At 52.6% G+C, this 11,771-nt stretch overlaps 1 protein-coding gene across 7 annotated transcripts in view; it reads right to left on the bottom strand.

Moving 5' to 3' along the window:
- Positions 1-376: 376 nt before the first annotated feature.
- Positions 377-11,771, bottom strand: part of PDLIM7 (PDZ and LIM domain 7) — an 18,199-nt gene continuing 6,804 nt past the window's right edge. For 3 of the 7 annotated variants that reach the window (XM_053225918.1, XM_027035730.2, XM_027035747.2), the window contains 7 exons: positions 11,713-11,749; positions 10,678-10,748; positions 10,283-10,520; positions 9,102-9,282; positions 1,080-1,200; positions 872-987; positions 377-717 (listed from right to left, as the gene is read on the bottom strand). In XM_053225918.1, the coding sequence (XP_053081893.1) occupies positions 631-717; positions 872-987; positions 1,080-1,200; positions 9,102-9,282; positions 10,283-10,520; positions 10,678-10,748; positions 11,713-11,749 (851 nt within the window). In that variant the 3' untranslated portion in view covers positions 377-630. Of the gene's footprint in view, positions 718-871; positions 988-1,079; positions 1,201-9,101; positions 9,283-10,282; positions 10,521-10,677; positions 10,749-11,126; positions 11,469-11,712; positions 11,750-11,771 lie in introns of those variants that run through there. The other 4 variants (XM_053225928.1, XM_027035736.2, XM_027035752.2 and 1 more) reach the window with 2 other exon arrangements.

The raw sequence follows: 11,771 nt of genomic DNA, 5'->3' as shown, positions 1-11,771 counted from the left end.
TCCCAGCTCCTTGGCCTGGCACTTGTGGCTTCCCAGGACCTGAGGGCTGCACTCTCCAGCCTTACCCTCTGTTGCAGCACAGGGCTGACACCTCTGGGCCTTCACTCTGGCTGTCACTGTTTTCCATACCCCATCTCTGCAGATGTACCTCCAACTCCTCCTTTCTGACCTCCAAGCCAGTCCAGATTAGGCACCCCCCACTTCTGTAGGTGCCCACACATGCGATCCCCATTTACCTCCTCCTGCAGACCATGAGCTGTCCAAGTCCCCATCACAAGGATAACCAGGATGGCTAGCCCTGGGAAAACCATCTTAATCTCCACCCTGCTGTGCCTCAAACCACACCTTTCCTAATGCATAGGCAGCACACATGGGGCATAGCTGGATATAGGTTTATTGTGGCACTGAATGTGAACAGGGACTGGTGTGGCCAGCACCGATGTGTGGTGGTGGTGGAGGGAGTGGGGGGAAATGGAGGGGGTAGGGCAGGGCCCAGGGAACCCCAGGCTCAGGCCAGGAATTGGGGTTGGGGTGACCTTTGCCAACTCTATCCAGAAATCTGGGGTGATGACTCAAGAACTGGCAATCCCTCTGGCTGGGCTGGATGAGGCAGCAGTGGATGGGAGGGGCTCACACATGGGAAAAGGCGTGGCTCTTGCAGAGGGGCTTGTCCTTCTTGGAGTAGAAAGTCTTTCCTTCCAGGTTGATCTGGCATATCTGAGGACAGCCAAGGTCAAGTCACATGCGGTTGGGGGTGGCAGGAGAGTCCCCGTCCCAACCTCTCAGGAATTCCAGAGGCAGGGGTTGGGAGGGAGGCTGGTAAAGAACATGGCACAGGGGTGAGACCCAAGTCCAGGGAGGGGGCACTCACCGCACACACGAAGCAAGTGTCATGCCAGCTGAAGCCCAGCGCCTCCAGGAAGCGGTCCCCTGCATCGATCTTGAAGTCACAGCCCCGGCATTTCGTGCCAAACATCTTCTCATAGTCTGAGGATGGAGGCAGAGAGGAAGGGGGCACTGGGTTCTGGCCTGCCCCACCCCCATCCCTTACCCGTGCCCCCCCTTCGCCACCCCCCTACCTCGCTCGCAGTAGGGTGCGCCTTCCTCCATGTAAAAGGCCCTGTTCCGAATGGGCGTCTTGCAGGCCGCGCAGGTAAAGCAGTGCACATGCCAGGTCATCTTTAGGGCATGCATGATCTCCTAGGAGGATGCTACAGTCACCAGGCAGCTCGGCCCCTCCTCTCCAGAGCTGGGGACACAGGAAGGCTGGCCTTGGGCCCTCTTCCTTCCTGTGGTAAATGTTACATCTGCACATACACCATTCTCACTCTGCCTCCGGCCCTGAGGTTTCCCCGTGGATGTCCACTATGTTTCTGAGATTTGCCGTGTCCAAATCTCAGCTCCTAACCTCTGTACCCCAAACCTGCCTCCCCGACAGCTGTCCCTATCTCAGTTGACAGCAACTCCATCCTTCCATCTGCTCAGGCCATATGCCCTGCTTTCTCTCATGCACCACATCGGATCTTCCAGGAACTCCTGCTGGGTCCGCCTTCAAGGTGAATCCAGATCTTGCCCACTTCTTACTTCCTATCTGACGTGCGATGTGAACCTCAGGCACCCCTGGCCTTGGTGATGCACAGTAACACTGACTTCTGAGCTCCTCCTTCTGCCCCTACAGACTGATACCAACCTGAGTGAGACCACATTCCCCTCTGCTCGAATGCCTCCCTGCCTTTCCCTCTGGCCTCTGTATCCTCTGAGCTCCCCACATGGCCTCTTGCCTATGGTTGATGCACCGGGCCCACCAGTCTTGGGGCTTCACGCTGGCTGTCCCCTCTGCCTGGACTGCTCTACCCCAGGTATCTCCACGTCTCACCCCTCACTGCCTTCAAGTTTCTGCTTCAATATCCCTTTCTCCATGAGGCCCGTTCTGACAACACCAGTTAATACTTCCTAATCTGCCTTTCCTTTTTTTTTTTAATTAAAAAAATTTTTTTTAAATGTTTATTTACTTTTGAAAAAGAGAGACCGAGCACGAGCAAGAGAGGGGCAGAGAGAGAGGGAGACACAGAATCCAAAGCAGACTCCAGGCTTCAAGCTGTCAGCACAGAGCCTGATGCTGGGCTTGAACTCATGAACTATGAAATCATGACCTGAGCTGAAGTCGGATGCTTAACCGACTTAAGCCACCCATGTGCCCCCAAACTGCCTTTCCAATGCCATGTTCCCAATACTTTTAACTCTGTTCTCTTTATCCCTGAACACTTTTACTAACACACCACCAAGTAATTTACTTATTGTGTCTACGGCTTATCATCTGTCTTTCCTCCCTTCTTCCTGCTCAGATGTAAAGTCCAGGAGGGAGCGAGTTGTGACTGTTCTATTAGTGGATATACTGTAACAGTGCCTGTCTCTGTGGGTGCTCATCAGCAAATATTTGTGAGTTAACCTGCACTACTGGAGTGGGAGGAAGCAGAGGCTCAGGGAGAGTCTGTGCTCTCACTGGCCTCGGCTGTCAATCCTGAGGACCCTTGGGCCAACCAGGGTCAGCAGCATTCAGATCTAGAGCAGGCAGAGGGCAGCATTCAGATCTAGAGCAGGCAGTGTGGGGCTTTGAGGGGGTCGGATCTGTGGCTCCAACCAGACCTTGCTTCTTAGCTGGGTAACTTGGCCAAGTTACCTCCTCTTGACAGGGTTCCTTCCCTTGTGATCTGGGAACCTAATCCCAGCCTTGCAGGTTGTTGTAAGAATGCTCCTACAGGGGCGCCTGGGTGGCTCAGTCGGTTAAGTGTCCGACTTCGGCTCAGGTCATGATCTCATGGTTCGTGAGTTCAAGCCCCGCGTCGGGCTCTGTGCTGACAGCTCAGAACCTGGAGCCTGTTTCAGATTCTGTGTCTCCCTCTCTCTCTCTCTGACCCTCCCCCGTTCATGCTCTGTCTATGTCTCAAAAACAAATAAACGTTAAAAAAAAAAAAAAAAAAGAATGCTCCTACATTTATGTTGGGGCTCCCAGACCCTGTGCCTGCCAAGGTGTCATTGGGGGAGCACCTATTTCTGCCTGTAGGGATGGTGAAGACCAGTTTGTGCAGAAATGCCTGGAAGGGTCAGGTTGAAATCTAGGTGTTAAAGTGAAATCTGATTTTCAAATGGTGCCCACTAATTTATTATTATTTTTGTTGTTGTTTATTTATTTTTGAGAGAGTGTGTGTGAGAGTGTGAGCAGGGAAGAGCAGGGGGAGGGGGTGGACAGAGGATTCGAAACGGGCTCTGTGCTGACAGCAGCGAGCCCAATGGAGGGCTTGAACTCACAAACTGCAAGATCATGACCTGAGCCAAAATTGGACACTCAACCAATTAAGCTACCCAGGAGCCCCTATTGCCCATTAATTTAAAAGGACAATGTAGACCAAGCAAGACATGTGGGCGGCACCTAGCTCTCGGACGGCCTATCTGTGCCCTCTGCATCTATGTCACATTTCACATATACCTCACAACCATCCTGGCCAGGAAGTTACTGCCACCATTTTAGTGAGGCCCAGAGACAGTGACTTGCACCAGGTCACATAGTCAAGAGATGGTAGAAATGGGTTTTGTGCCCAAGTCTGGCTAGCTTCAAAGCTGGCTCTTCCCACTGTCTGGTGTTGCCTCTTTTCAAGGAGCGGACCAAGGGTCCAAGGGAAGGAACTTGGCTGCAAGCTGGCAGGACAGGGGGCTCGGGCAAGAGCATGGGCAGCCCAGAGCTGGGTCCAGTGGATGTGTGAGCAGGGAGGCAGATTTCTGCTGGTATTCAGAAGAACCTGTAAGTCAGTTACCAGTGTTTATTTTACGCCCTAGTTCCTAAATCTGTCTGCCTCTCCCATCCCCACTGCCCTGACCCAGGCCCCAGCAGCCTGTTCCCTTCCCTAGCTCTGTTTCCCCCTTCCCGGAGGAAGCTTGCTGAAGCACAGCTGACCTCATCAGCCCCAGCTCCAATCTCCTAACACGGCCCCCGCTCACCTCTTCTGCCTCATCTCACACCCTTCCCAGGTGTTACCTTGTGATACAAGCTATTCCTTCTGCTTGGAGTGCTCTTTCCTGACCCTTCTTCAAGCTAATTCCTACTCATTTTTAAAGTTCAGCTTAGAGGCCACTTCCATCCATTCCTTCAACCATTTACTGACCACCTCCTCTACACAGAGCCCAATCTAAAGCAAGAGCAAAACAGCCCTGGTCCCAGCCCATGGAGTTCACACCTGGGGAAAAGATGGGGCAAAAGGACTGGGAAGTAATGAGCAAACTGTGGGAGCCCTAGCCTGGTAGAAGGATTACGTCTCGCGGGAGGTGTTCCTAAGGAAATGATATGAGTCCAAGAGGAGAAGGAACAAGATAAAAAGGGGGCTAAACTAGTATTCCTGGTGGAGAGGACAGAATGTGCAAAGGCCCTGTGGTAAGGAAAACAGCACACTGGCAAAATGAAAGGGCCCACATGACTGGAGCACTGGAGAGGGGCTAGTGATGAGAGGTGAGCCTAAAGAGTATAGGTTTCCAAGGGCACCTATGTGACTCAGTTGGTTGAGCGTCTGACTCCTGGTTTTGGCTCAGGTCATGATCCCAGGGTCATGGGATCAAGCCCTGCATCAGGCTCCGTGCTGAGTGTGGAGTCTGTTTAAGATTCTCTCTCTCCTTCTCTCTGCCTTTTCTCTGGTTCGTGCTCTTTCTCTCTCAAGAAAGAAAGAGAAAGAACGAAAGAACGAAAGAAAAGAGTATAGGATTCCAGATGCGGTCCCCAAACCAGGGTAGGCCCCATCTAATGTGTCACTCATGCTGTGCTGCTTCCCTCCACCTCCACTGAGACAATTTGTCCTGTATTTCTCTCCTTGTGCTCCACGCTGATCTCCCAGGGCAGGCACAATTCTGAGCTCTGGGTGCAGACAGGGCATGGAGCACCCAGCAGGTTGTGGAGGTAAGCTTCCTTCACCTTCCCCCCAGGGTGAGGTGGGGGCTTCCTAGAGTTTGTCAGGCCCTGAGTCCTTGTAAGAGGGGAAGCTAAGGGCCCCTGAGTTTCTGTGGAACATTAGCCTGAGTTGGGGCACGAGAGGGTTTGCCACCCAAGGCTTACTCCAGAACCTGGGAGCCAGCCAGGCCCTATTAGCCTTGGCTTCCCATCTGTGGCCTGGGTGATAACCCTGCCCACCCGCGAAGGGGGAGTGAGGTAGGACAAGAGTGCAGTGTAACACAGACAGAGCAGTCATTGAACAGGAGGGCCTTGATTTGTAGATGCCCAGCTCAGGAAAGGTTCTGGGATCCAGCCCATTCTGTTAAAACAGTGTAATGGGGTGTGGCCTAGGCTGGCTGGGAAATGACTATGATCTTGGGCAAAATTCCCTCATCTAAAAGACGGGAATACCAAACTGACTTCCTATAGTACAATTGTGAAGCCGGATGCCTACACACTTTAAGTGTACCACAACACAAATTGGCATTACAGTGACAAAGACTGTGATCATATCCAATTCCCCCTTCCTGTCTACTGATGGAACCTCCATTTTTTGCTGGGCACATGACTGCCCCAAAGATACTATATTTCCCAGCCTCTCTTACAGCTCAGCAGGGTCAAGTGACTGGGATTTGGCCAATGGGATGGAAGCACAAGGGTTGGGTGGCAGCATCTTCTAAAGATGGCTGCCACAAGACTTCAATTCCTACTTCCCTTCCCAGCTTCCTGCTGGCTGAAACGTGGAGATTTTAGCTGAGGCTCAAGGGTCTTCTTGGACTGTTTAGTAAGCCTGTGCTGAGAATGGCCAAGGATCAAGATACAGAAGCCTAGATCTGTCTACTAGTCCTGGACTGCCCACCTCTGGACTTTCTTAAGTGGGAAATAAGCTGCCACTATTTTGAGTTTTCTACTGCTCATGCTCAAAGTAATCCTTACTAATATGAACATCACCACAGAGCTCTCTGGCCACATCTGGTACCTCCGCCTCTGTATCCAGAAATAAGGAGAGGCATGAATGTCAGGAAGAGCCCAAGCGGGGAGTCAACAGTGCCTGGGGCCACTCCAGCATAGCTCTCATGCTCTGTAACCTTGGGCAGTTTCTCCTCCTCTCTGGGTGTCAATTTCCATACATATGCAACAGGAACCCCTTTAGCTTTCACCCTGCCTGTTCTGCCCCCTTTGCCTCTGACTGTACCCTTGGCTCCTGACATCCTCTGAGTCTTCTCATCCTAGTGTGAGCTCCTGCGGGCAGGACCTGTTACTTCACAACGTGTCCTCAAGCATGGGTCACACTATCTGGCACACTGCCCACACTTAAGAGAATGAATGGGGGAAGGCAGATGGCCCATCACTCTTTGCTCATGACACACACTGACCAAAGTCCCAAGCCTGGCTCCTGTTGGCAGCTAGGTTGCCCTGCAGAAAATATGGCCAGGCTCTACTGTGTGCTTAGTTTCAGTGGGAAGAACAGGATTTTTTTAGTGTTTATTAACTTTGAAAGAGAGAGAGACAGAGAGAATCCCAAGCAGTCCCTACACTGTCAGTGCAGAGCCCGACGCAGGGCTCAAACCCATGAATCGTGAGATCATGCCTGAGCCAAAACCAAGAGTTGGACACTTAACTCACTGAGCCACCCAGGCACCCCAGGATTTTTTAAATCAAGATTATTATTATTTTTTAAAATGTTTTATTTATTCTTGAGAGAGAGAGAGCATGAGCAAGGGAAGGGCAGAGAGAGAGGGAGACAGAGGATCTGAGGCGGGGCTCTGTGCTGACAGCAGTGAGTCCAATGTGGGGCTGGAACTCACGAACTGTAATATCACGACCTGAGCCGAAGTTGGATGCTCAACCGATTGAGCCACTCCAGAGCCCCGGAAAGAACAGGATTTTGAATCACAAATTTGTGTGTCTGCATTTCTGGCTTTGTCACTCCATAGTTCTATGCCCTTCAGACACATTGAGTTACCTGTCAGTTTCTGTCCTCTCATGCACTGACATGGCAGACACTATGGATTGGCCTCCCCAAAGCCTGTCATGACCCTCTTCCTTTTCCCCTTCCTTTCTTATGGGAGACAAAGGCTAAAATACTGAGTTTGCCAAAATCCCCCACAGCCCAGGTGCTCATAGGATAACAATTCCAAACACAGAGATGAAGATGCAAGTTTCTGGTTTTTCTTCCAGAGTCAAAAAGCAAAACCTTGTTAAAATAATGCCATTTGGCCCTTCCCTCTCCTTCCTGCCTGAATATACAAGAATATCAGGCCTGGGGCTTGAGTAGTCACCTGGTAACCATGATATGATAGGCTTGGGGACAAGGGTCCACATGCTAAGGATTTCCGAGCCAAAGGCAGGAAAAGACTAATAGGCATCCTTAAGCTGCTGTTTCAGCTCTGGAATTCTTTTTATTTATTTTTATTTTTTTACTTTTAAAATTCTTTAATCTTTATTCACTTTTGAGAGACAGAGCATGAGTGGGGGAGGGGCAGAGAGAGAGGGGGGACACAGAATCCAAAGCAGGCTCCAGGCTCTGAGCTGTCAGCACGGAGCCTGATACAGGGCTCGAACCCACGACCCATAAGATCATGACCTGAGCCAGAGTCGGATGCTCAACTGACCAAGCTACCCAGGTGCCCCTCTGGAATTCTTTTTAAATGTTTATTTTTTTTATTTTTGAGAGACAGACTGAAAGCAGAGGAGAGGCAGAGAGAGGGAAAGAGTGAGAATCCCAAGCAGGCTCCACGCTGATGGCAGAGTCTGATACGGGGCTTGAACTCACGAACCGTGAGATCATGACCTGAGACGAAGTCGGACGCTTAACCAACTGAGCCACCCAGCCGCCCCAACTCTGGAGTTCTCATGGCTGAAGTAAATAACCGCTTCTGTTTAAATCTCTGCAGTAGGGTTTAGTTATTGCAGCTGAATGCAATCCCACGGACACAGCCAGCATCTCTTATTTTGGCCTCATCAGCACCTACCTTCTTTCTTTGGGTAATGTCATCTTGTTTTATTTCAGGGAACCAATCCTCCCTCACTCAGTCTATGGTTCAGGTAGGGCTGCCTGACCCCTGCTTCAGTGGGTGTCACCTGGGCTTGGCTAATCCGAGTCCTAGGGATTGGTCCAGAGATGGGCATGTGACACAAGCTATTCCAGTGAGCATCAGCACCGGACCCCTTGACACATCAGCTTGCACAGAGGTGCAAGCTTCTCTTTGCAGTGCTAAGCTGGGGAGGTGTAACCCTGGCACCACTGTGGCACCATCTTTGCCACCTTCTTGGGAAAAGTATGCGGGCAACAAGGCCAACGCAGACAAAAACAGACGCAAGTAGTGGAAAAAGTCCTGATGACCCCAAGACCTGCAGTCAGCAGGGCCTGAAGTTGGTGCCCCTTGGGCGTTCTGATTATTTGAGCTGATACACATATCCCTCGCTTTTCGAATGTCAATGTTACACCACCTCACTTTTATGAGAGACCCACCAACTGAAAGGAATCCGATAAGGAATTTTGCTTTTAGGAAGAAAGGCGAAAAGTGAAAACAGCGTTCAGCGTTTTGTTTTGTAGTGAGCCATTACTGAGGCAGCACACACCCTGTACCCTGAGCAGCAAGCGGCCCCGCCCAGCTCCTTCCCTGGAAACCACACTCAGCATCTCAGCATCAAGCAGCCACAGTTCTGAACTGTGTCTATGAGCATCTGTGCTTTATCTCAATTTACTTCGTGCATCTGTTAGCAAGATGTGTCCTAAGGTACCAGAAAAGCCTACAAGAGGTTATTTTTTGGGTCTGGGAATGCTCAAGTTTTTTTTCCATATAAATGAACAGTACTTGCTTCTTCACTTTATGCCATTTTGGCTTGGGAAAGTTTTCATAGGAACACTCTACTTTCAGAGAACCGGGGAAACCTGTACACTCTTTCTTGCTTGAGCCCCTCTGAGCAGGATTTTGGTCATTTGTTAAGAGGATCCTGGTTAACACAAAATGAGGCCAATGTAGCAGCCTGTTTATGAAGCTGCTAAGGATCCAAAGGGCTCATGACAGGAGAGCCTCTAGGCCTAAGAGTTGCTCAATAGTATTCCTCAATGCTGACAGGGTCAGATTCACCCTCCCACCCACCTGCCAGCCCTACTCACGCCTGTGATCTTCTTCTTGCACTTGGCACAGCTGGGTGCATAGCGCACATCATAGCAGGGGGGGCAGAAGATGGCACCCTTCTCCTCAAAGAAGCCGCCCTCTTCCAGGACCTTCCCACACTGGCTGCACACAAATTCCTCAGGGTGGTATGCATGGCCCAGTGCCACCAGGTAGCGGCCCCTAAGAGGGAGGCGAGGGCAGTAAGTGGGAGTGTATGCAGAAGAGGTGGGAGGTCCTGGCCAGAGCCCAAGTGGGTTTAGTGAACACCTGTTCTGAAGCCTGGAAGGGAAACCCTTTCTCCCAATTTTCCAAATAAAGGAGAAACAGGCTTGGGAGGTGACCCAAGTGATGACACAGTGATGAAACTGTGCTGCTTTGATGACAAGAGATGGGGACAGAGGCAGCATTGGAATAAGGAGGATTACATTGGGTGGGGGCGGCTGACTTGGGCCTAATGAGACAAACCAGAGGAGTTGGTGCCCTGGGGACGGGAGACCCAGAGTGCCCATCAGCTCCGAAAACCAGTAGGTACCTGAGCCGACTCTGGTGCCCACCCTGTCCCACTTGCCTAGTCCATCTGGCCTGGAGAAGGGCCTGCAGGTCCCAAATAAATGAGGGTGTCTGAAGAAGGGGATTCTCTGCAGAGCCTGAGAGCTGACAGGAGTCAAGAGCAGTGCAAGACCAGGGCTGAGAACTACCAAGATTCTAGAAGCCAGCATACTGACTCTGGGGGGCTGTGTGACCTTGCTGGGCCCCAGGGAACAGTGCAAGGAGAGAGAGGCCTCTGGCCTGTCTACTCTGAGAGCAGAGATTTGGCAGAGACCAAGTGAGCAGGAAGAAGAGGCAGAGGAGCTGGGAGGGGCAGGCCCTTCCCTGCCCAGACAGCAGCCTTTCTAGGGGTGCTGCTTGAATGTATTGTTGGTACTTCCTCCATTTCAGCAGGGCAAACACTGATAAGAGGCTGATGCAGGGTGGGGTGGGGGAAGTAATGCAGGATGCAGAATCTGAGGACCTAGGCCAGGTCCCTGCCCCCACTGCAACTGGGAACTGAATCCTTATCCTCCCACAGTGACAGCTGAGATGAGTGGGGAGGCAGACGGGGGAGCAGAGGTCGGAAAGATGCCAGGGCCAGGCTTTAGGACAGGAAAGGCCAGGATAGGAAAGGAACCGGGCCACCCACCGGATGACCTTGTGGCACTGGTGGCACACGGGAGTCTTGCCATTGCTGCCACCACCTGCTCCTGTGCCTCCTCCAGTGGCTGCCTGCACGATGGAGGTGCGGTTCTGCAGAGGTGTGGGTGTGGCTGGCTGGCTGTGCCGGGTCAACACCGTGCTGGTCTTGTCTGGGGCGTAGCGCTCAGCAAATGCAGGGTCCACAGCCCACGGTGGGCGGCTAGTGGGGCTGGGGGTGGTAGGGCCTGCCAGGGCCAAGGAAAGTGGCTCCAGGGGGTTGCCCAGGGACCCCAAGTGTCAGAGGGTCGAGCCAGGGGCAACTTGGAGCCCCCCCCCCCCCTCACCCTGCATGCCCCTGGAGGCTACCCACCCTTCCCAAGGCCCAAGCCCACTCTCTCTCACCAGGCCAGGGTTCCTGGGGTGTAGCTGAAGCTGGGGCTGGGGCTTCTGTCCTGGGCACCTGGCTGCAAGATCTGCCATTCAAGGCCCTGTATGGCTGGAGCTCCTGGCATGGCCCCACCCCCCAACCTTGGTCTTCCTGGCCCCATGGGAGATGACTGGGTACATGAGAGTTGCTGGGCTGGACTCCAGGTCCCACTGGGATAGGTATGTGTAGGGCAGCTTCTCCTAGTCAGGTTCTAGCCATCAGGTCTGTTGTGTGGGACTGGGAGGTGGAGAAGGGCTCTCCCTTCTGAGGCAGCTCTTGGGGCTTCCTCATTCCAGAGATCTAGCTCTGATGGCAGGTACTACCCCTCACTGAGACCCAGACTGGCATGGCCCACACTGGGTTTGAACACCTAACACCCCCACACCCAAAACAAGCCCACAAAGATAGAAGACAAAGGCGGAGAAAGCAGGGCTGAGAATGTTTATTTCCATGCCTAAGCCAGCACAGACCTGGCAGATAGCAGTACCATAGGGCAAAGAGGGAAGGCAGTGTCAGACAGAGCCAGGCTCTCTGCCAGGCCAGCAGGAGGCTCAGTCCAGGGGCAGGAAAGGAGTGGGTAGGCAGAAGCTGCAGCAACCAAGGGGGGTGCCCTCGGTGGGAGGAACAGAAGAGAGAGGCAGAGAGGGCAGCCGGCCGGTGAGGGCCAAGCTACGACTGCACGTTGAGCACGTGGGCAGAGCGCTGGTGGTGCCAGTCCCGGAGGCGGGTGTAGCGTGGGCTCTGCAGCTCCAGGACATACTTTTCCCTGGGGGGGCAGAGAGAGAAGAAGGAGGAAGTAGAAGGAAGGAGGTGAAAGGGAGGAAGGGATGGAGGATGGAAAGGAGGAAGGAAGGAGGGAGGGAGGGAGGCAGGGAGGAAGGAAGGAAGGAAGGAAAGAAGGAAGGAAAATGGAGAGCCCTGGTTGTGGACCCTCAGAAGCAGACATAGGGCATTGGCTGGAATGGAAGAGACAAGAGGTAAGAAAGAGGGGCTACTGCCCATCCTTTTACCTTGATTTCTTCAGGTGTTCCTCATCCGGGTCTTGCACTGAGAGGGCAGAGGCAGGCAT

This window comes from Acinonyx jubatus, chromosome A1 (assembly GCF_027475565.1).
Source record: "Acinonyx jubatus isolate Ajub_Pintada_27869175 chromosome A1, VMU_Ajub_asm_v1.0, whole genome shotgun sequence".
NCBI classification, from domain to species: Eukaryota; Metazoa; Chordata; class Mammalia; order Carnivora; family Felidae; genus Acinonyx; species Acinonyx jubatus.
This window is presented reverse-complemented; position numbering and strand designations above follow the sequence as displayed.